This window comes from Carassius auratus, chromosome 12 (genome assembly GCF_003368295.1).
Source record: "Carassius auratus strain Wakin chromosome 12, ASM336829v1, whole genome shotgun sequence".
Lineage (NCBI taxonomy): Eukaryota > Metazoa > Chordata > Actinopteri > Cypriniformes > Cyprinidae > Carassius > Carassius auratus.
The window spans coordinates 1,821,567-1,846,455 of NC_039254.1; the positions used below are offsets into that span (position 1 = coordinate 1,821,567).

At 39.8% G+C, this 24,889-nt stretch overlaps 2 protein-coding genes across 4 annotated transcripts; one reads left to right on the top strand and one right to left on the bottom strand.

The window, feature by feature from the left end:
• Positions 1–962: 962 nt before the first annotated feature.
• Positions 963–16,008, bottom strand: LOC113111435 (dnaJ homolog subfamily B member 12-like). Of its 3 annotated transcripts, XM_026276150.1 has the most exons (11): positions 15,982–16,008; positions 10,091–10,149; positions 9,833–9,972; positions 8,594–8,738; positions 7,665–7,810; positions 7,438–7,599; positions 6,485–6,558; positions 5,502–5,611; positions 4,152–4,324; positions 2,595–2,739; positions 963–1,643 (listed from the first exon to the last, which is right to left on the bottom strand). In XM_026276150.1, the coding sequence occupies exons 3-10, from the start codon at positions 9,963–9,965 to the stop codon at positions 2,621–2,623; spliced, it is 1,062 nt and encodes a 353-aa protein (XP_026131935.1). In that variant the 5' UTR covers positions 9,966–9,972; positions 10,091–10,149; positions 15,982–16,008; the 3' UTR covers positions 963–1,643; positions 2,595–2,620. The 3 variants fall into 3 exon arrangements, with proteins under 3 accessions (XP_026131935.1, XP_026131934.1, XP_026131933.1); XM_026276149.1 differs by lacking the exon at positions 15,982–16,008 and having other exon boundaries at positions 10,091–10,217; XM_026276148.1 differs by lacking the exons at positions 10,091–10,149; positions 15,982–16,008 and having other exon boundaries at positions 9,833–10,079.
• A 2,711-nt stretch (positions 16,009–18,719) lies between these two features.
• LOC113111436 (acyl-CoA desaturase-like) lies at positions 18,720–23,590 on the top strand. The gene is made up of 6 exons (XM_026276151.1): positions 18,720–18,993; positions 19,107–19,329; positions 20,063–20,193; positions 21,085–21,290; positions 21,696–21,928; positions 22,222–23,590. Exons 2-6 carry the CDS (start codon positions 19,119–19,121, stop codon positions 22,419–22,421), a joined length of 981 nt encoding a protein of 326 aa, XP_026131936.1. The 5' UTR covers positions 18,720–18,993; positions 19,107–19,118; the 3' UTR covers positions 22,422–23,590.
• Positions 23,591–24,889: the final 1,299 nt, after the last annotated feature.

Below are 24,889 nucleotides of genomic sequence, written 5' to 3' on the forward strand. Positions count from 1 at the left end.
TAACACACTTGATGTCTTTCCGTTATTCAAGTGCACGATTGATATTGTTCCCTTAGATCAAATGGAAGTTGTTGTTTTTTTTTTTTTTTTTTTTTTTTTTTTTATTAAACCATATGCATATTCCATGCATCTTATTTATTTGATATTCAAATTTTTTTTTGTATTTGAAAGTGCAGAAAATAAATTATCTTTTTAAAGAAACTGTGTCTTTTATTTTAATGTATTAGGCCAATGACCGTATTTGTATATTTACACTTTAGACAGTTTAACTTTTTTTTTTTTTTCTTTTCTGAAGCCGTATGATTTGCATTAATACTAAAACGTTCATTATCTGTATTCTCTGGGAATCAGGAAGTGGAGAAATTATTACTGCACTTCATATTTTAATTGCAGCTCCATCCAGAGATGCCACAATCTTGTAAAAAAACAAACCGAACTCAAAGTCCATATAAACCTGCTTCAATGATCAATGGCTTAATTAGTGTATTTTATTTACGAAGTACTTTAGTTTGATCAATATATTTGTGATCCATATTGTACAGTAAAATGCATTGTAAAGTCAATGCATTTCTTATTCTTTGTAATGCAGCTTATGATGCATAGTATATTCTCATGAAAAACTAACCAGTTATTATATTTGATCTATTCATGGTTATGCCTTTAGACAGTATAATGCATTAAAATGCGACCATAAACCAATGAATCTACATATCAGCTGTTTGGACTTCCAGTCTGACGGCACCCATTCACTGCAGAGCAATCACTGAGACACTGATGCAATGCTACATTTCTAGTATTATAGTCTTTAGGTCAACTAATGTTTTAAGTGAAGTGCATGTTTTTGTTACCCTTCCACGCAGTAGTTTTCCTTCTTCAGACGGGTGACTGAACGTGCTGAAACACATGATCTGACGTCTAAAACACTCCTGCACACACACACACACACACACACACACTCCGTGTACAGTGGCACGTACAATCTTTATTTGTACTCCGTGAAATAATTGCAGTGCAGTCTCTCAGCGATGAAATAGTTTCACTAAAGTCATGTAGAAAATAAAACTTCATATGAAATAAATATTCCTATTCAATCCTTCAATAAATAAGAGCGGTGTACAGCAGCTGTAGTTACTCCTAACACACAGCACAGATGATCCCTGCATAGATAAATCTCAAACATACAAATATAAACCATTAAAAAGACATGATCTCCATCTAAACAAACTCAAATAAATATGCAGATATTGTCGTCAGATCTCCAGTCTGTCCAATAATGCAAAACCAGATCGCTGATTCCTGCCAGAGCTGAAGATGATGCTGAATTTAGAGAAACGATACCATGAACTTTAATCCAGGGCCAGAACATTCAGACTGAGAGGAACGTCCTTCATCCACAGGAGTCCAAAACACCAGCTCCGGTTTCACACACACACACACACACACACACACACACACACTCATGTACATGGTCCTTAGCATGCATTCATGTACACACACACACACACACACACACACACACAGCTCCAGCCCTCAGTAAGTCTTTCTAGTCCAGTTCAGAACTCAGCCCTGTTTTTCAAACAGATGTATTTACAATCCGTATGGCGTTCCTCCATATTCCAGACTGGAGAGATTGTTTTTGGAACCTGTTCAGAAAATAAACATTGATATATTACTATTTATTTGAAGAAATATGAGAATCTTACCGTTTAATTCATTATTTGTGATGAAAATGGCACATTCAACGCGGAGCAGATGTTCAAACACAATATTCTGCTCAAAGCTGAAGCACACACACTCTCTGACGTCTCCAGCGCTGATCTGGGAAGAATTTTTCACATTCATTCAGAAGTGTTGGCCCCTTCCTGATTTTTTTTTTTAATGTTTGTCACACTTTAATGTTTCAGATCATCAAGTTTAAATATTAGTCAAAGATAACACAAGTAAACACAACATGCAGTTTTTAAATGAAGGTGTTTATTATTAAAAGAAAACAGTGAATACGTAAAATACAGTTTTACTATTATTTAAATTTGTTAGAGGATCCAAAACATTAAAGTGTGACAAACATGACACACACACAAAAAAAGAAGGAAATAAAGAAATCGGGGGCCAACACTTCACACCACTGTATATATAAGTGTGTGTGTGTGTGTGTGTGTGTGTGTGTGTGTGTGTATACATACCTCTTTTTAAAATATTTTCCATGTTTTATTTATTTTTTCCAAGTGACTTTCTTTTTCAGTTTCTTACTAAACCTTAATAAACATTTATTGTTTTTAAATGTATTCTTATTTAATATGTCTATTGTTGATGGAAGTCAAAAATCAATCAAACAGGATTATCTTTCTTATAGTTCCTGTTTTTTTTCCCGCTCTGCTGCAAATATTAACAGTGTTCACACACACAGGGTCAAACGTGACTCTGAGCGTCCAGGAACTGAACTCTTCCCTGATTCTCTTCTGGATGTTCGTGTTCTAGGTTTGATTCTCGGGGAATGCATGAACTGAAAGCAAAGCGGCTGTGGATGTGTGAGTGTGAGGGAAGCAGGTCAGAGGTCAGAGGTCACGGTGTGGATGCACAGAGACGGTGCTCACCAGGTAGTGCAGTGAAGCTTCATCTCTCAGTGTAGAGACGCCTGAACCTCAGACAGACGAGAGCAGCTCGGGGTTCCCATCCGCTGAGCCCGCTGGTACAGACCACTGTCCCCGAAATACCGCGCGCGGTACAGAAGACCCTCCTCTGGAATACACACACACACACACACACACATGCACAGAGACACACACACACAGACACACACACGCACACACATGCACATTTGTGAGTCAGAAGAGTCAATCTTATGAAATTGAGATTTCTGCATCATCTGGAGCTGAATAAATGATCTCTCCATTGATGTGTGGTTTGTTCGGAGGACAATATTTGTCTGAGATACAACTATTTGAAAATCTGGAATCTGAGGGAGCAAAAACATCTAAATATTGAGAAAATCATCTTTAAAGTTGTTCAAATGAAGTTCTTAGCAATGCATATTACTAATCAGAAATGAAGCTTTGATATATAATTACGGTTGGAAATGTACTAAATATCTTCATGGAACATGAACATCCTGATGATTTTTAGCATAAAAGAGAAATGTATACAATGTATTGTCTATAGCTACAGATATCTCTGTGACACTGATGACTGCTTCTGTGCTGCAGGACACGTGTGCATTAATTAGCCAATCACGGCAGATGATGAAACGCTGCTGGTTCAGGCAGTGACTCATCAGTGAAATGTGTTTGAACTTCTCTTGAATATCTCTAGAACTCGAGCTGATTCATGGATCGCGAGACGAATGATGGTAAAGGAAGTGAGAAAGCGCAGCCAGTTCTGACAGGCTCTCAGCGAACCAATCTGCTTCAGTTCCCAAAAAGAGTCTGGTTCAGACGTGTGTGTCATGAAGCGTCACACACTCACCTGATTGGTCTGGATTCATCCGGCTGAACTTGCTCAGTTATGATCACACTATTACTACGAGCTCTTAAAGGGCCAGTCCACACAGAAACAACAGCTCTGTCATCACTTCCTCACACTGTGTGTGATTCACTTGTGATGTAGAGAATGTTGGTTTCTCTATTGATACGTTTTGGTCAAGATATAGATATATATAAAGAAATGGAATTTTGTCCATCAAGCGTGGATTATACTGCTCAAGTGTGTCAGTAAAGACATGTGTAATGCTACAGTAGATACAGTAGTGTGTTTGTGTCTGAGAGTGTGTGTGTGTGTGAATGTCAGTGTGTGTGTGTGTGTGTGTGTGGTTGTGTGTGTGTGTGTGTGTGTGTATCATATCAGGACACAACTCTGTATAATGACATGGGTATGACACAGGTATTACAAGGAGAGCGTGACTTATGAGGACATAACCCATGTCCCCATTTTTCAAAACACTTATAAATCATACAGAATGAGTTTTTTTGAGAAAGTAAAAATGCACAAAGTTTCCTGTGAGGGTTAGGGTTAGGTGTAGGGTTGGTGAATATACAGTTTGTACAGTATAAAAACCATTACACCTATGGGATGAACACACTTTACACACAAACAAACGTGTGTGTGTGTGTCTCTCTGTTTGTCTCTGTGTGTGTGTGTGTGTGTGTGTGTCGTACTCTGTTGTCTCTCTCTCCAGCAGTTGTTCCTGAGGTTGGAGATGTAGTCTTCCTCCACGCTGCTCTCGACTCGTGTCAGACTCGCGCCGCTGTAGTCCTGCGAGAAACGCTCGTTCACGTAATACGTCACGCCCAGATGCTCCGTCACGCGCTTGTGTGTGTGACCCGCTGACCTGTGACACACACACGTGAAGGACATGATAAGAGTTCAACACACAGAGAGAAAACAGTTATTACTCTCTGTATTAGTACCACTGAGATAAGTGTGTGTAAATATAGTGGATACATTTGATTTTATGTTTTAGTTTAGTTTGCAAGTTTATAGTTAACTATAAAGTACAAGTGTATAAAGAGAGCACTGAGGGTCAGAGGTCACAGGTTCAGACTTCTAGATGATTCCTCTTCGTGAAGATCCGTCAGGGTCAAAGGTTAAGAGTTCATTCAGAGTTTGAATCTCTCGGATCTCTCTCGACCAATCAGACGAGATCTCAGGTGATTGACAGAACACATCTGTCTTCTACAGTGTTACATTCACATTCAGATGATACGAACAATCAATCAGTTCAACTGTTAAACATTACAACAATTATTTAAAAACTGAGCACTTTTAATAAATATACATCACAATAATAAAGAATAAATCTGTCATGAAAGCTGAAATGTTTATATTTCAAAAACATATGAATGTATAATTTAAAATCTTATATAAATATATATATGACTGTGTATAGACACAACTTTTTGTTATTTTAAGTGTTAATTATTAAATAAATTTGATTAACGGATGATGAAATAAACATTATTTTCAGATGAAAAAAATCATTTTAAAAAAATCTGTTGCAAAACTGGCCCAAAACCTCCATCAGCGATCCATACTTTATGAAACTGATAATGATAGAGACGTGCAAACACTGAGGCAGCTTTGCTTGTTATCTTCGCTCACAGCTGTGATTAATATAAACTCTGACATTAAATGATTTCTAGGTCAGATGTAATGTGAGTGACACTGATCATGTGACACAAGCTCAGGTTTCCTTAGGAACATGTCAATCAAAATCAAGAGTAATGTGTCACTCAGTCCACAACCTGAAAAATCTTCTTTAAATATATACATGATTTTGATGTAAAGCACTTTGTATAACCATTGTATTTGAGATGTGCTATAGAAATAAAATGAAGCCTTGTTCCTGCTGTAGAACTTCATCTAATCGACTGAATCTGATAACGAGAGCGTCTGTGTGCTGAAGATATCTGAAGGTGCAAATGTGACTACTGGAAGAACAACTGTGCTGTTTAAAGTGTGAAAGGAGATAAACAGAGAGAGAGAGAGAGAGAGAGAGAGAGACCCACGGTCTGAAGCTGAGGCTGTAGGGAGGGTTGGTCACCATCATCTGACTGAGCGCTGATACGAAGACGAGGATGAGGATGGGCATCAACTGCATGAGAAGAGCAAGACCGCCCTAAACACACACACACACACACACAATCATATTAATCAGCACCTCCTACTCTCCATCACAGTCTGATCGACTCATAAACGTGTTTTTGGCGCCCTCTGCTGTTTGATTCAGAGAATACAGCTCAGCGAGATCAACTGTTGCTGCTTCAGAACCCACAGTTCCGGTACTTCAAGTGAATTTTGTAAATGAAAATCAGTCTGAACTGTATAAATGCTATATTTTATATAGTTTCAAAAACTTAGTCATTTTTAATATTGAAAGACAAGTATTATATTTATTTTTAATTAATAGAATTGTATAAATGCTATATTTTCTAGTTTCATAAATTAAAATTATTTTTATACATATTTTATAATTTTACTTTTTTATATATTTATATAATTTCATTTTTTTTAATTAAAAACCATTTACAAAAACAAAGTAATTTTAATATTGCAAGACAAGTATTATATTTATTTTTAATTAATAGTTAATTTCGTTAATTACAATTGTTTATATATTGCTTATATATATATATATATATATATAAACACACACATTTTTATAGCTAACAATTTTAATATTAGACAAAAATAGTAATTTTAATATTGCAAGTATTATATTTCTATTTGCACAAAATAATAACAATAATAATAATTATAATAATATAAACTGAGTATAATGAGTATGCAGTACAAAGTATTTCTTAATGCTTATGATGAGTATGAGACATATAATATGTCCTTCCACAGGACTTAAGAAGTGACCTGCAGCAAAAGCTAAGAGGTTACTGAAAACGACACAAACATGAGAAGAAAGCATTTCCCATCCACTGACACACACACACACACACACACACACTCTCTCCTGAATGAACAGAGCTCGTGTCCTCACCCCTCGCTGTTCTCCTCTCTCGCCCTGATTCTGATTAAAGCGCATCCGTCCATTACTGTACATGTGAACATTACCTGAAAGAAACACAGTCACGTCTTTATTCAGAGCCTCAGGGATTCATGGGACTGTGTGTGTGACGTCTGAGACACAGATGAACTAAAAGTATGTGTCCAGGTCATATTTCACCCCAAAATTAAAGATAGAAATATGTAATGATATATATTTGCTAAGAGAAAATGATGAAAGAATAATAAAAAAATGTGTTAAAAAAACAGTAATGTATGGAAGCTTATGACCACCACAGAATAATAATAATAATAATAATAATAATAATAATAATAATAATAAAAGAAAGCAGTGCTGTCAAACGATTAATCAAAAAATATAAAAATAATAATAATAATAATAAAAAAAATCCTAAAAATAAAATAATATTAATAATAATCAATAAAAAAAGGGGGTTGGTTTTCATAACATATGTGTGTACTGTGTATATTTAAGATGTATATACAAATAAATATATAAGCATATATAAGATTAACATGTATATATTTATATAAATAATATAAATAAATTATATTAATAAATATATATTTATTCTATAAACATAACATTTTCTGTGTGTATTTATATATGCAGAATTGTTTGACAGCACAAAAAAAAGTAACTTTTCAGACTTTCTTCCTCAAAATCACAAGATGCAATTCTTAGTATGATGAAATATAAACACAGAATTGCATGAAAAAAAATTAACAATTACCATTTTATTTTTGTATTCCTGGGCGGAAACAAGCTTCCCTAGAAATAAAATCTTTCTTTTTATGAAAATGTCACAATGCATCAACAATTTTGTACATTTCTTTATCTATCTTTAGGTTTTAGGGAGAACCTTTGAATGCAAAACCAGTTTTCTGGCCAGTAAGTGATCTCAGCGTTCACCGTCTCAGACTCACTGGAAGGAAAGCCTCCTCCGAAGAACATGTTGAAGAGATCTTCAGGAGAAATATCTGCCTGGAAGTGTGTGTCGCTGGTCTGGCTGGAGCGGCCCGAGCCGAACTGATCGTACTGTCGTCTCTTCTCCACATTGGACAGAACTGCGTACGCGTTTCCTATCGCTGCAGCACACAACAACATCATCACATTCTCTAATAAAGAGCGAACGCTGTTACTGACGCTGTACCTTTAAACGCCTCCGTGGCTCCCGGAGCGTGATTCTTATCAGGGTGAAACTTTAACGCCAGCTTCCTGTAAGCTTTCTTAAGATCGTCTTCAGAAGCATCTTTCTGCACACCCAGAGTCTCGTAGTAGTTCTTACACTGCTTTATTCTGCCGAAGACAAAACAGCACAGTCTGGATCTGGAGCTAACAAACACCACACAAGAGCTCAACTCAGACAATAACTGCAGAATAAATATTAAAAACCACAGTGTCAAATTATTAAAATGTTAAATCAAATACGATGCTATTAATATTATAATACTATAGAAATACTAAAATAACACTGATTTGGATCTTATAAAATATATTTATGTTTATTAGGAAGTGCTAAATTATAAAAATCACATTACAAAATTATTTAAAACTAAAATTTAATCTGAAAATATAAAAATAAAATATAATAAACACTATAAAAGCACATAAATGATAATACTAAAATAATTTAAGGAACAATATATTTAATATGGAGTACTAAAATCACTATATTTGAAAAGAAATACGTAAAAACACATTTACAAAAACTTATTCTGAAAAAAAAAAAAAAAAATTGGCACCAAACAGAAATATATATAAAAAAAGATTTACACACTTAACAAAAAAAATAAAATAAAAAATAAATTAATTATATATATATATATATATATATATATATATATATATAAAATGAATGAATAAATAAATATATATATATATATATTTATTTATTCATTCATTTTATATATATATATATATATATACACACATAATTTTTTTTATTATCATGAAATATTCCTGCTTTTGGTTGCAGAATGCTTGAGTAGCTATATAGTGGACTACAAAATATTGGGAAGATAAGACTACAAAAGAAGGTTCTGATTCCTGTCTGGCTGTAAAAGCAAACCCGGTGGGCACCTGCTGACGGCCTCGGCCTGCTCCGCTGTGTAGGGTTTACTGGAGTCATTACTGCTGACCTCTGACCTGCGCTGACCTGCTTCTGTGCCATCAGCGGCTCTCTGAGACCAAGCCTCGCCGTTCTGCTCCAGAGACGCCAGCAGCTCTGAGAAACAACCAGAGACAAGAGCTCAACAGACATCAAGACAGCTCCCATTACTTCAGACAGACAGCCTTTCAGAAACATGAGCAGCACATGAGACTTAAAGGAACAGTTCACCCAAAAAATGATAATGCTGAAAATGTGTTCACCCTCAGTTCATCTGAGATCAGGAGGAGTTTGTGTCTTCATCAGGTTTGTAGAAATGTAGCACTGCATCAATGTCTCATCAATGGATGCTCTGCAGTGGATGGGTGCCGTCAGAATGAGAGTCTGATAAAAACATCACAATAATCCACAGCACTCCAGTCCATCAGTGAACATCTGGAGAAGACAAAAGATGAAACAAATCCAGCATTAAGATGATTTTAACTCAAACACATAGAGTCTATAATCCAGAATAACACTTTCTGTACAGATCAAGCAGTGTTTAAACAGATCTAAACTAATCTGTGCGAGACAACAGCAGATGCACTTTTTCACTGGAGGAAGTGTTATTCTGGATTATAGACTCTATGTATTTTAGTTAAAAAAGTTTTAATGCTGTATTTGTTTCATCTTTTGTCTTCTCCAGATGTTCACTGATGGACTGGAGTGCTGTGGATTATTGTGATGTTTTTATCAGACTCTCATTCTGACGGCACCCATTCACTGCAGAGCATCCATTGATGACACACTTGTACATTTCTACAAACCTGATGAAGAAACAAACTCATCCTAATCTTGGGTTAGCACATTATCATATTCTGGTGAACTACTCCAGCATTATTGGATTCTAAGATATCAGCTATGCTGTCTAATGAGGCAGCTCACTGCGAGTTGAGACACAGCCGGATTAATGTGACTCTCAATCTGAGCTGTCTGTATAACATTATATGCAATAGTTACATCATCATCATCATCATCATCATCATCATCACAGACACTACAACAAACACTTATCACATCTCTCAGCAGGTCTGAGTACATCGCGCACTAATAAAACAACACAAAGCTGCGCGTTTTCCCCTCAGTATGTGAATATATAATCCACTGAGCAACAGATCGGATCCAGTACCGCGGCGAGCAGGCCTGGTTTAGCCCGGGATCAGTGCGCTCACCCCGGGCTCTGCGCGTCGGGAAAAGCCGCTGCGCTTTCTCCAGGAACCTGCGCGCTTTCTCCGGCTGCGCGTCCTCCAGAGCTCCGAGCGCGATCTCGACGCATCGCTCCGCTTCATCCCGGTTCACCTCCATCACTGAGCTACTTACAAATGTCAGATAATTTAATAAACACACGTAGAGCGCACCATGGAGCTGCGAGTGCTGTGGGCCGATAATCATAATAATAACGGTTTCCTGTGACGTGTGCTGGTGCTTACCTGCAGATGGCGCTCGTTGGCCCACGTGACGCGTTTAACGGTCATCACCATCGTAAATCCTGGAAAGTTTTTCATATTTGTATTTTTTTTTAATGTATGTACATTTATAAGAATATTATTTGTATTATATCAACTTTGAATCAAATAGCAAAAAAAAAAAAAAAAAAAAAAAAAATACAAAATACAAAAATTATATCAAATAAAATGCGAGGGTGTTTCCAATGGTCTGTTGGTGACATCGTTCTCTCATCTGACTGCCATTATCAATCTCTCTTAATTTTTATTTTATTGAAAGTCATAAAAAACAATATCTCTTTTGCTATTTGAGCTAATGGGATTGAAAAATGATGACTTCCACTGGTCCATTGAAACCAGTTCAAATTTCGCACCGTTTTGTTTCGTTGATGATATTCATTTAGTAAAACGTATAATTATTTAAGATTATTATTTAAACTAATCCATACCTGACATACAAATTTAAATCTACTCAACCAATCTCTATAAGAATTGAGTTAATCACATACGGCTGTGATTGGTTCATCGTGATCACCGCTGAGAAATGTAACCACGTGACTCTGCTGTCTGCTCGGTTTCCAGCAGCGGTCTGGATTATATTTATACATAAATAATGATGACAGCAAACATCTCGGTTACGTATGTAACCTTGGTTCCCTGAATAGGGAACGAGATGCTGCGGTGACGTCACCACGTATGGGAACACCTCTGGTGTGACGAATGTCTGAAGCCCTATACCATCCCGCCAATCCTATTGGCCAAATGGCGCATAGCACCACCCTGCGCATGCGCACGCATGATATACCTGGGTGCAGCGCGCCATTTCGCTCAGATTTCATGACTGAAGATGAAGAGTTATCAAGGTACGGAACGGCCAGAACCGCAGCATCTCGTTCCCTATTCAGGGAACCAAGGTTACATACGTAACCGAGATGTTCCCTATCATAGGTCACTTCGATGCTGCGGTGACGTCACCACGTATGGGAACGATATACCAAAACGCCTGACGTACCTGATAACTGAGATCCGAGGAAGCAACTGCTCAAGCGGAGAGAACCCGGGAGCCAGGGGCCATCCTCACATCCAGACTGTAGGACTTGATAAAAATGCTCGGTGAGGACCATCCTGCCGCAGCACAGATATCATCCATAGAAGATCCACTGAGAAAAGCTTGAGAAGAAGCCACAGCTCAAGTGGAATGAGCCTCAATTCCTAAGGGCGAAGCGAGTCCGCGCGCCTCATAGGCCAAAGAAATTGCCTCCACCAGCCAATGGGACATGCGCTGCTTTGTAACCACATGGCCCTTACTTTATATGTCCAAAACAGACAAACAGCTGGTCAGATTCATGCCAAGGGGCTGTACGATCCACATAAGTCTTTAAGCTCTCACAGGGCAAAGACTTAGATCTCTTGATCCAGCCTCAGCAGGTGAAAAAGCTTCCAGGAACACTTACTGAAAGCGAAAGAGGTTAGATGCGACCTAGGAACATAGTTAGGCCTGGGCCGCAGCAGCACCTTCACAGAGCCCGGTGCAAATTCCATGCATGAGGGTGAAACAGAAAGAGCCTGTAAATCCCCAACTCTCTTGAGGGAGGATAAAGCCATGAGAAGAATGTCTTCAGTGTCAAGAATTTATACGATACGGGCTCCAAGGGCTCAAACGGATGCCCTGATAAACCTAGCAACACAAAGGATAAACCCCATGAAGGAACTCGAACAGGGCGGAAAGGCCTCAGCCGTCGCGCACGCTGTATGCAACGAGAAACTAATGGATGACGCCCCATAGAGGCACCGCCTAAGTATTCGTGGTAAGCTGAAATGGCTGCCACGTAAACCTTAAAAGTGGCTGGTGTTACGCCATCCGAAAAACAATCCTGGAGGAACTCCAGCACTGAAGCCACTGGGCAGTAAACTGGATCCACATTACGATTGCCACACCAGGCTGTAATCAGTCTCCACTTGAAAGCATATAAGCGTCTCGTAGAAGCTGCTCTAGAATTCAATATAGTCTCAGCGGTTCCAACAGAAAGACCGGGACATACTAATGCACTCCGCTCAGTGGCCACGCCCACAGTTTCCACAGATCCGGCCTCGGGTGCCAAATCAGCCCCTGTGCTTGTGATAATAAATCTTGCCTGAGGGGAATCTCCACGGAGAGCCCGCTAGCAGACTGATAGATCCGCAAACCACGGCTGCGTGTGCCATCGCGGAGCCACCAGCAGCAGCTGTTCCACTCTGTCCCGCCGTATTCTGCATAATACCGCTGGGATCAAATGAATCGGAGGAAAGCATACAGACTGGTCCTGGGCCAGCTGTGAGCTAATGCATCCACGCCCAGGGGCGATGGGGGGCATAGGGAGAACCATAGCGGGCAATGCGTAGTCATGTTAGACGCGAATAAATCCACTTTCGCTTTGCCGAATACCCACCATAAAAGATTCACCGTCTGGAGTTGTAATCTCCATTCTCCCTGTTCCAGAGCCTGTCTGGATAGCATATCCGCTCCGAAGTTCAAACGTCCGGGGACATGAACAACTCGGATCGACAGAAATTTTCTCTGAGACCAGAGAAGAACATGTCTCGCCAGCCTGCACAGGGGGCGAGAGCGTAATCCTTCCTAATGATTCAGGTATGAGACAAACGCTGTGTTGTCTGATCTGAGCAGCACAAGACGGCCGATCAGCAGATTCGCGAATTACTGGAGAGCCAGAAAACTGCCAGTAATTCCAACCGGTTTATATACCAACTGCGTTGTGCAGCTGTCCACACTCCATGGGCTGATAGCCCTTGACAAACAGCTCCCCAACCGGTCAAAGACGCATCCGTCGTGACGGTCTCTGGGAAAGCTCAATCCCCAGCCGAACCCCGGTAGGAGAAACTCGGTTGGCATCCATAGTTTTAACGACATCACACAACTCCGTGTCACCGAAATCGTCGGATGCGGAAGACAACGGGGTGAAATATTTCGTCTTTCCGCCCACTTTTCCACTGAAAAGGGGCGCATGTGAAGTAACCCCAGACAAATTACGGGGAATGCCGCTGTCAATCGTCCAAGTGGTTAACAGATGGAGGCCCTGGAGCCGCAACGGGGCCAGAGCTACATCCATGCACTGAGAAGTACGGGGTCTACGACTTCTATAGCCCCTTTGCTCAGCAGAGTTGACATCTCCTGTCACAACACTGCTATTACCATCAGTCTACCACCGTGGAAAGAATTCAGCGGAAAGAGGCGGGCCTCTAAAAAGCGAATTGGTGTATCCGTGACAATTGTGCGTAACACCCATTGAGAAATGCCGGGCAAGCGTTACACGCGACCCAAAACGATACTAGCAGTTTCTCAAATTTCCGCTTTCTGCAACGTTGTCATACACAATGTCCGTGCACGGAAAAGCCTGCGGCATTCGTGCACAGGGGAAGTGTATGCATAAGAGCTATTGCGTCCCGTTGTGTATAATCCTGAACGTGTCCACGGCAGGAATTAGACCAACGAATTGAACATCAAGCTCTGCCGCTAACTAAAACGGCGGCTGTGCGAGCCGTCATAAATGGGTCGTCTGTGTAAGACCCTAGAATCACCCCTCAAAATCTGAAAGCTGGATTGCGCAGTGTCTGAGGGATTATTAGTTATTATTTATGCCTGGCGTCACAGCCCGATCCAATGCTGCTCGAAGCGCTGTTTGCTGCGAGACAGTCAATGTCAGAGCGTAGGGACTGCAGTGAGTGTGTTAGATGCGCATTAGCGGTCCAACAGCACTCTATAGTGGAGGGCACAGTCCCTGGCGAACATGAAGTAAAGCGCATGCGTAAACTCGCTGCGTTTCGTTGTGTATAATCCTGAAGCGTATCCACGGCAGGATTCAATTCACCAAGATAAAAATCGGGCCACGTCGCCATTGCGAGAACGTGGCGGCTGTATGAGCAGTCATAAACTGGCCATCTTTGCCAGCCTTTTGTACCGCCCCTCAAACTCTGAAGGCTGGATTGTGCAGAGTGTCTGAGGGGGCGCTCAAATGATAACTCAATCCAATGATGCTCGAGGTGCCTTTGCTGCGAGACAGTCAATGTTAGAGCATGGGGACTGCAGTGAGAGGGTTGGATGTGCATTAGCAGTCCAACAGCACTCTCTAGTGGAGGGCACAGACCCTGGCAAACATAGAAGGAAAGCGCAAGCGTCAAACTCGCCGCGTTTCGTTGTGTATAATCCTGAAGCGTGTTCACGGCAGGATTTAATCCAACAAGATGACAGTAGGCTACGCCGCTAGCGAGAACGTGGCAGCTGTGTGAGCCATCATAACTGGCCATATTCGCCAGTCTCTCGTGGCGTCCCTCAGACTCTGAAGGCTGAATAGTGCAGAGTGTCTGAGGGGCGCTCAAATGATAGCTCAATCCAATGATGCTCGAGGTGCCTTTGCTGCGAGACAGTCAATGTTAGAGCGTGGGGACTGCAGTGAAAGGGTTGGATGTGCATTAGCAGTCCAACAGCACTCTCTAGTGGAGGGCACAGACCCTGGCAAACATGAAGTAAGGCGCATGCGTCAAACTCGCTGCGTTTCATTGTGTATAATCCTGAAGCGTGTTCACGGCAGGATTTAATACAACAAGAAAACATTAGGCCACGCCGCTAGCGAGAACGCGGCAGCTGTGTGAGCCGTCATAAACTGGCCATATTTTCCAGCCTCTTGTGGCGTCCCTCAGACTCTGAAGGCTGAATAGTGCAGAGTGTCTGAGGGGGCGCTCCAATAACAGCTCAGTTCAGTGACGCTCGAAGTGCTTGTGCTGCGAGACAGTCAATGTTAGAGCGTGGGGACTGCAGTGAGAGGGTTGGATGTGCATAGCAGTCCAACAGCACTCTTCAGTGGAGGGCACAGACCCCGGCAAACATAGAAGGAAATGCATGCGTCAACTCGCTGTGTTTCGTTGTGTATAATCCTGAAGCGTGTCCACGGCAGGATTTAAACCAACAAGATAAACATAGGGCCACGCCGCTAGCGAGAACGCGGCAGCTGTGTGAGCCGTCATAAACTGGCCAAATTCGCCAGTCTCTTGTGCCGTCCCTCAAACTCTGAAGACGAATTGTGCAGTGTCTGAGGGGCGCTCAAATAACAGCTCAGTTCAGTGACGCTCGAAGTGCTTGTGCTGCGAGACAGTCAATGTTAGAGCGTGGGGGAGAACGAGAGGCTTCTCGTAAAGAACCGTAATATGAGAATGAAATTTTTCCCGAAATAGACACGACTCGATACGTCTAGACGAGACTAGGTCGCGGCGGAGTTAGGCGCGATCCGTTTGGCTAGAGAGGTAGTCAAACGGCATCGCTATATAATAGCATGTCACTAAATCGTGGCAAAAAAACCCGCGCCGTTCGTGATATGCGCTGATAAGGCTGCTTCCAGGACCTCGAACCTCTTGGTGGAGGTCCGTGAGAAGGGTAGTTTATCCACCGCGTGGATAGCCACATATTAGCACACTGAGAAAGGGGAAGCGCGTTTCTCCTGTCCGCTCGGAGGGAGAGAACCGCTTATGCCGGTCAGAGCCTACTCTGAGTAGAAGCTGCGGTAGACAACATAGTATAAAGCAAAACTGCTCTGATTAACGCGCTCGAGTAGGGGAGAGCGAGCAAGTGGAAAATCCAGTGCATCACTGTACTCATAGTCAAGCCGCACATATCGCCCCTAACCAACACCTCGTGCGGGGCCTCGGCGACCGCAGAAGCGAACGGTGGGGGTTAGACGCGAGGCGACTGAAGAAATAGACTCCAGAGCGCGGATTACTTTCTTATTTTACCATAGCCGTAGGCTATCACAGAGAGAACATGAGAGAGGCTGCAAACGAATCTCTCATGAGTGCCTCCCTGTGATAAACCCATATACGGCTCTTACCTTTCGTTGACTCATCGCGTCCGCGAAAGAGGAGTTAACACTGCTCGAAGAAAATCGCTGGAGAACGCGAGATGATAGGGCACAGATGATTCGCTATTCCTGAAGGAATGAAATCTGAGCGAAATGGCGCGCTGCACCCAGGTATATCATGCGTGCGCATGCGCAGGGTGGTGCTATGCGCCATTTGGCCAATAGGATTGGCGGGATGGTATAGGGCTTCAGACATTCGTCACACCAGAGGTGTTCCCATACGTGGTGACGTCACCGCAGCATCGAAGTGACCTATGATAGGGAACCGAAGTTACTGTTTCTGCCATGTTAAGATATTGCAGAACTATTAGGTCTCGTATGCTAGTCAGAATTCAGCACTTGAAACACCTTAACAGCAATAACATATGAAAATGAATTATTTATGGTTCATTTAGTGTTTTTTTAAAACTATTTTTCTAAAGTGTTTTCCATTATATTGTATTAAATATATGTATTTATTTATTATTATTATTGACATTTATTTATTTATTTATTTTACATTTAATTCCCTAACACGTTTCAGTTTTCTAGTTAATGTTAAGAATAATGGAAATTATTGTCCCTGGCTAATCAGAGACCGAGTATGGGCCATTAACTCCTCCCATTTTATACTTACCTTAATGCAAACATCCATTCCACCATATATCTTTCTATTTCTATTGATAGCCAGGCGAGTAATGATGACGTGTGCAAACTCGTCTATTAAACGAATAGCATGCATTTCTGAAATGATGTAATAAATCTGTAGCCTTTATGACATATAATTTCCTCTTCTAATTAGCCCATATAAAATTAGATTTATTTAATGAGTTAGAATCAATATGCATTGGGTAATCTAACAATAATAACAATATTTGTCATCCCGCATGATACTTATCATATGTTTGATGGCACATTATGTAAAATCATATTTAAATGTTTGTTAATCAGGCTATTAATTATCTTTGTTATTCAATAATCGCACAGTAGATGGCGCTATGGTCCAACCAGACTGGATGCACAGCTTCATCTCTATAACACTGTTTTGACTTTAACACTTTAACTGTCGACACTGTTTGAGTGTTTGATAGCCTTCATGCATACTTTTTCTTTTCTGTATGTGTATTATGTATTAATATATAATTTATAACTGCTTTTCTCTTTTATGCCTAAGGTTTGCAATATTGTTATTAAAAGAGGTCTCTTCTGCTCAGCAAGGCTGCATGCATTTGATCAAAAATACTTAAAAAATTGTGAAACATTATTCTAATGTAAAACAACTGTTTTCTAAGTGAATCTCTGTTAAACTGTAATTTATTTCTGTGATGCTCCGCTGTATTTTCAGCATCATGTCTTCAGTCACATGATCTTCAGAAATCATTCTAATATGATGATTTACTGCTCAAGAAACATTTCTGATTATTATCAATGTTGAACACAGTTGTGCTGCACAATATTTGGTTGGAAACTTTATTTGTCAGGATTCACAGATTCACAGAAAGTTCAAAAGAACAGCTTTTTTTTTTTTTACTTTATTTAAAAATTTTTTTGTAACATTACAAATGTCTTTACTGTCACTTTTGATCAATTTAATGCATTAAAATTGCTTAGTAAAAATATACATTTATTTCCGTGTTTAATAGCATTTACCTCAAACTTTTGAATGGTACAGTTTAAAAAAAAAAACATTCAGCAGCAAACGCAGTTTTTAAGAAGCGATGTGGATGAGTGTGTTTCCAGGGTGTGTGTGATGTCAAAATAAGAGCAAAGGTTTGAATGATATCACTCAACATCATATCTGGATCAGTATCTTCTTCATATCAGTTTATCTCAAGCGTGACACATGAGGGGAAACTTACCTAAAGTTTTGACGATAACTTTTAGCTCCAACACACCTTCAAACATGAGAAATTAAGATTTCAAAAAGAGAACACAATGTATCTCGAACTAAACTACATTTAAAGGGAGAGTGTCATTATAACAGAAAACTCTGAGCAAATTGATTCACTACAATAAAATAATATATATATATATATATATATATATATATATATATATATATATATATATATATATATATATATATATATATATATATATATATATATATATTACAAATGAATAGGAAAAAAAATATATATGGGGCCAATTACAAATAATGCAGAAATGAAATTATGTAGACTCTACTGTATATATTGATCTAAATAACTTGGTACAAAATAAATGAGCGAATCAATTTCAAGCGTGTTAGTTTTAATGAACTTATACGAAGTAGTTTTTGCTTAGAACTTTGTTTGATAACATCTATGATTGTCCAGAAAACTTATTTTAATGAACTGATTCACTTGCCCTTGTTTTTATTTAGGGGCCCATATAGATAATCCTGTACACTATAGGCTATAAAGTACATTTCTGACACTGTGAAGCAATGAGGTAACTGCAGTTCAGCTGACAGGTCACTATAATTAATCTATTTCCTGTCCTGTTATCAGTATATATATCAATATTTAGCATAATTTAGATGCAATATAATGTGATAATCAAAGAAGACATCATATTTGAAAACAGCGATGACTGCAGTGACAGCAGAGCCAGCAGGGGCTCGCGGTGATTGGCTGCGGGAGACGACTCCTCGCCGGTGATTGGCTGCGGGAGAGGCATCCTCGCCGGTGATTGGCTGCGTGAGAGGACTCCTCGTCGGTGGGCTGAGCGGGTTTACCGTATAAATGCACCGGCTCCGGTGAGGTTTGGTTGTTCTGGAATGATGCTGGTGTGAAATCGAGAAGGCGAACATCAGATGAACCTCAGCCAATCGGAGCGATCGCTAAGGTGGCCTCAAACTCCCTGACCAATCACCGCGCAGTATTTCTTCAGCTCGCGACGGAGCGGCGCATCACCGGCAGCTGTTTGCGTTGAACGTCACGCGTTTGATCATCACTGTTTCACCGGAGCGGCGTCTTTCATCATTCCGCGTGCGCTACATTCGCTCGCAAAATCAGATCGGTGAGTGTTTCATCTGACCCACTTTGTTCTTTATTCTCGCTTTTCTTCGGCTGCATCCGGTGTTGCTGTTGTGTGTGTTATAACAACAGAAGTGCGTGTGCGTGTGTGTGTAGGCAGTGGTCATCATGCCTGACAGGGACATCACATCTACAGTTTGGCATCCAGAACCGGGGGCAGTGGAGGACGTGTTTGATCACACGTATAAAGAGAAAGAAGGGCCCAAGCCTCCCATCGTCATAGTGTGGAGAAATGTGATTCTGATGAGTCTCCTGCACATCGGAGCTCTGTACGGACTGCTCCTGCTTCCTTCTGCACGCGCTCTCACATGGATCTGGTGTAAGTTTCATGCATATATACAACCATAAACCCTCTATACAGCATGCATACATGAACATTCCGTCATCATTTGATTATAATATACTCCATACTAACGTGGAACACAGAAGGAGATGTTTAGAAGAATGTTACCACTGCACTTTTCCAAACAATAAAACCGGGCAGTCAAACTCCATATAGGTTTAAATATAAACGTAATATTCTTAAATCTAATTTTCGAAATGTTCTAATACACTCAGTTAGTCCTGATGACATGCAAAAGCTCATAATATGTTAAAGATCATGTGCAAATGAAATTTTTATAATCTCAATGGCTGGCAGAGCTGGGTAGATGATCAGCTAGTTGTAATCGGTTACTGATTCCAAATTACATGACAAACAATTGTAGTAAGGTAATCCAGTGCATTACACATTTAGGTAATGTGTGCATTAAACGTTACACTGTGTCAAAGTTTCCCAGATGGGTTGTTTTAAGAGTTAAATGCTAATAATTAATTAAATCATAAAAAAATACTAATAATAATTTCACAGTTTTAGAGTGAGTTTAAACAAAACACTCATTGAAAAAAAAAGTGTTTTATCATATATTTGCTCAAAATGCATTAAAGGATGCTAAACTCCAGGTGTGTTGAACTGTGAGTGACTGAGATCTCATGTATGTGCATTAAAAACTAAAGTTTTGTGTCTGAAGTAGTAGATTTTAAAGTCACGTGGTGTCTGTCCTTTCCTCCAGTTTTTGGGTGTTTGTTGTTCAGTGCTCTGGGCATCACCGCCGGCGCTCACAGACTCTGGAGTCACCGATCATATAAAGCATCATTACCTCTCCAGATCTTTCTCGCCGTCGGAAACTCCATGGCCTTCCAGGTAACAGACTTCATTTGTCAGGATTGCAGACGTCACTCTTTAGTAGAATAGAGGTCGAGTGATGCACACTAACTCACAAACTCACACACATGGAAGTCTGGGACTGATTAAAGCATAATGCAAGTGAAATCTCTATTATATTTAAGACCGTTATCTAGAAAATCATCTAAATTTTAAGTTCTTTGATCAGAAAGTCGTGTGTGTTCAAACCATTTTTTGTATCAATCTATTATACTTGTATTTTGAATGAGATTTTTTTTTATTGCAATTTTTTGCCATTTGTATTAGTTTATGTATATTTAGTATTTATTAATTTTTATTTATTGTTTTGAAGCCAATTTGATAATTTAAACTTAACAGAAATTAGAAATGTTTCCCTGGCACTACCTTTAAATTAAAATGTATTTTATTTTTTATATTTATTTTAACATTTATTTTATTGATCAAGTAACTATACATTTATGGTTTTAGTTATCTAGAATAACCCTGGTTTAAACATGTGACTGCTAGTGAACTTGTAAAAAAAAAAAAAAGTGGTTAATCCCTTTCTATAAAGTTTATTATTTGTGTATTTGATCTCTGTCTTGCCAAAAGAAAAAAAAAAAAAACGTAGTTTGACCTCAGGTTGAAAGACTTTTATGGAAGCCTGTTTCAGCCACTGAATAAAAAATAAAAAAAGTAATTGCATCTCACAATCCTGACTTTCTTCACAAATACACGTTATAAAGTCATTGCTAAAATGAAGTCAGAATTGTTTTATTTAGTGGCAGAAATGGTCTCCCATGTATTTCAGTTTTAAAGATGCAGTGTGTGATTTGTAGCACAGAGCAGAGTTGCAATCTTTTTCATTAGTAGTGTAGAAACGAGCCGCTTCTTGATCTCCTGCTGTAGAATGACATCTACGAATGGTCTCGAGATCACCGCGTTCACCACAAATACTCCGAGACGGACGCCGACCCTCACAACGCTGTGCGAGGCTTCTTCTTCTCTCACGTCGGCTGGCTGCTGGTGCGCAAGCATCCGGACGTCATCGAGAAGGGACGCAAGCTGGAGCTCAGCGACCTGAAGGCAGATAAAGTCGTCATGTTCCAGAGAAGGCAAGTCACAAATCACTGCAGATGAGACCTGGAGCACAAAACCAGTCATGAGAGTCGATTTTATGAAATTGAGATTGAATAAATGATCTCTCCAGTGATGTGTGGTTTGTTCGGAGGACCATATGTGTCTGAGATACAACTATTTGAAAATCTGGAATCTGAGGGAGCAAAAACATCTAAATATTGAGAAAATCATCTTTAAACTTGATCAACTTAAGTTCTTAGCAATGCAAAATTAAGTTTGATATATTTACTAAATATCTTCATGGAACATGATATTTACTTGATATCCTAATGATTTTTGGCATCAAAAAAAAAAAATGTATGCAATATGTTGTCTATTTCTACAGATGACGTGTGTCAGTCAGAATGGTGTTTTAACGGAGTTTGATTGCACTGTCTCAGGTTCTACAAGCCGTCTGTTCTGCTGATGTGCTTCTTCGTGCCGACGGTCGTGCCGTGGTACTTCTGGGGCGAGTCTCTGTGGGTGGCGTATTTCGTCCCTGCCCTCCTCCGATACGCTCTTGTGCTCAACGCCACCTGGCTGGTCAACAGCGCCGCGCACATGTGGGGGAACCGGCCCTACGACGCCAAAATCAACCCTCGGGAGAACCGATTCGTCACCTTCAGCGCTATCGGTACGTCTGATGTTCTTAGCAATGCATATTAGGTTTACGGTAGGAAGTTTACAAAATATCTTCATGGAACCTGATCTTTACTTAATATCCTAAAGATTTTTGGTATAAAAGAGAAATGGATACAATGTATCATTGCCTATTGCCTATTGCTACAAGTATCTGTGACACGTATCACAGCGTCACATATAATGACATCAACAAATGTTATTAAAAATAGAATCTAATAGTTAAAAACCCTTCAGGCTTCTCTTAGATTGTGGATTGATGAATCATCTCCTGCTTTGATTTCTCAGGTGAAGGCTTTCATAACTATCACCACACGTTTCCCTTCGACTACGCCACCAGCGAGTTCGGCTGCAAGCTCAACCTGACCACCTGCTTCATCGACCTCATGTGTTTCCTGGGTCTGGCCCGAGAGCCCAAGCGTGTGTCCCGAGAGGCCGTGCTCGCTCGAGCCCAGCGCACCGGAGACGGCAGCCACTGGAGCGGCTAACGACCGCCCTCCGTTCATCCCAACGAACGGCACACCGGAAAACAGGAGGACAATCAGTCCTTCCAGCGACGCTGTTGAAGCTTCCGCTCTAACTCTGTGTCAGATGACAAATGTTTTTTTTTTCCCCTCAGTCTAGCCTGTGAAGCTTTAATACGGGGATCCGGCCTGTTTGTGTAGCGCTTATTCAGATTTTCTTTCCGGCTGTAGATCTGTTCTGAGCTCTTGTCACTGACTCAATGCAGGAGCTCATCACGGAGCCCAAACCCTGCCAAACTTAGCTGTGCATCTCGCTAGAAATGAACCAAGATGCACATCTATTTAATATTCTAGAGTGTTTCATGGGTTAATATTGCCAATTGGTTTTGTTGCCATGCTTGCACAGATTATTCACTTGCAATCCGTTTTAATGGTTTGTGATTTATTATATTTTTGTGCATTTCTGACCACAGCACAAATGCGGATTGAGATTAATGTCTAATCCGTAAACCCACTTTGAAACGTTGACTTCTAATTAATAATTAAAAGTCACTGAGGAATCCAGAAGGAATCTGTCGCTGGATTGATTGGTTGAGGTTGCATTGATTCTTGATGGTTAAGTACTGTACGATGTTTAGCTTGGTTTTGTATAATTAATTGTGCAATGCCATGCTGAGTCCTGCTTTTTCATACGTCTTGTTCGTGTAAGCATGCTGTATTACTACAGAACTCTTTTCTATCGCAAAAGAATACAGACGGATGTCTCTGTGGATTTACAGTAATTCTGATAATTAATGTGTGTTACGATGCCAAAACCCATCGGTGTTGCATGCGATCTGAATCTAGTTTACCTTTATGTTTAATCAAACATAATGCTTTTTTTTTTTTTCAGTGCTATTTTTGCTTAGTTACTTGTCATTAATTTGTTTGGCAACTTTAAAACCATTTGGATTGTAGTTCTTTAAAGACTTTATACTGTACACACTGGACAGATCGCCTTATTTTTACTCTTGACACTTGACTTTGACTCAAGATGCCAAAAAACCGTTGTGATATTTCTCATGCCTTCGGCTCTTAAAACTAACGTGATGTTCCTGTTTGCGATAACAGCCTGTAATAATCAATTGACTCTTGATTGATGATCATTCACTGGAAATAAAGTCTGAAGCAACAAGCTTCTACACTTTCTGACACTTGTACGAATTCTGCATTTCATTTATACGGTTCTGCCAATTTTCTCAGTTTTGTGGCATTTTATTAATCATTTTAAAAGCTCTTGAATCTTTTGAAGCCTCGAAATCAGACTTTTTGTTATATCATCTGGTTAAAACTTTGATTATTTACAAAATTTCAAGGAAAAGTGCAAATAAAGCGAAGTTAACTAGAGGGAAATTCACTAAAGTTACTAATCAGCAAAAAATTTGTTCCGTTTTGTATTTTTGTCTACTGATTTATGCCATTTGTTTATACAGGACCGAGTTAGACAAACCAAACAACATTGCACTACAAAACATAATTCATCGAATCAATTAATGCATGCATGCTTGAGGGTTAATTAGTTCTAATTCTCTTTTGTTCGCGAATCATCGCGAACATCGTTCGGTTTAACTCATCGGTTTAATCGGTTCTTTTACAAATGTAGGCCTATCTTCATATTTACAAGCTTCGTTTTGAGAAAGGGCTATTTTCTTCGATCATGGACCTGATTTGGACAAACATTCAATTCCAAAATAAAGACAGCAAGAAAGAGTCGAACAAATGATTCTTTCAGTTGATTCCAGAAAGATTCCAATCGATTCAGTCCGCGTCAATTTATGAAAATACGGTGATCGAACTTTCATGGTTTATTAACATTCTTCAATCATAATGATCGGATTGTTTGTGTTATGCTGATTTAATAAACACACAATGCTAGGAGCTTATTGGCCTTTTGATTTAAACACCGTTTCTGATCTCCTAAAGAGGTTCAGAAGCCTTAATTCCTGCTGTTAAATGACAGAGCATTATTTTGACAGCTCATAATTAAACTCCATGTCTGTACTTGTCTCTCATTCTCTCAGGAAGGTTGTGTTTGTAATGGTATTTGTGCAGTACACTCATTTGACTCAGACTGTGCAGAATCAGCATTAGTTATTGCAGAAACGATATTTTAACGAATAACTCTAATTATAATAATGCCAGTTAAATCATTTCTCAGATTCCACAGGTATTTCAAATACGAAAGTGTGGACAATAAACGTTATGATGGTGTTAAAAGCTCCAGCAATAAACACAACACTAAATATGTTGCGTTTCAGTGTCATTTCTACCTCGTGTTTAGCGTGACTCACATTGTGGTGTGACGTCGTAATGGAAAACGGTTACATGAGTTCACAACATCAACAGGTCAGCGTGAGCCAATCAGCAGCGCCGTATGATCCCTCTGTACCAATCAGCGAACGCCTCTCAAAAGCAGCGATGACAAAAACTGTCTGTGGTTCTAAACCGAGCAG

Excerpts from the sequence above, each read along its gene's own strand:
- LOC113111435 (XM_026276148.1), bottom strand. The coding sequence starts at position 10,052 with ATGATTATCGGCCCACAGCACTCGCAGCTCCATGGTGCGCTCTACGTG. Across the intron at positions 7,811-8,593 it reads CAGGCCGAGGCCGTCAGCAG|AATAAAGCAGTGTAAGAACT; the intron begins GTGCCCACCGGG and ends TGTCTTCGGCAG. Across the intron at positions 7,600-7,664 it reads AGCCACGGAGGCGTTTAAAG|CGATAGGAAACGCGTACGCA; the intron begins GTACAGCGTCAG and ends TGTGTGCTGCAG.
- LOC113111436 (XM_026276151.1), top strand. The coding sequence starts at position 19,119 with ATGCCTGACAGGGACATCACATCTACAGTTTGGCATCCAGAACCGGGG. Across the intron at positions 21,291-21,695 it reads GTCGTCATGTTCCAGAGAAG|GTTCTACAAGCCGTCTGTTC; the intron begins GCAAGTCACAAA and ends GCACTGTCTCAG. Across the intron at positions 21,929-22,221 it reads CGTCACCTTCAGCGCTATCG|GTGAAGGCTTTCATAACTAT; the intron begins GTACGTCTGATG and ends TTGATTTCTCAG.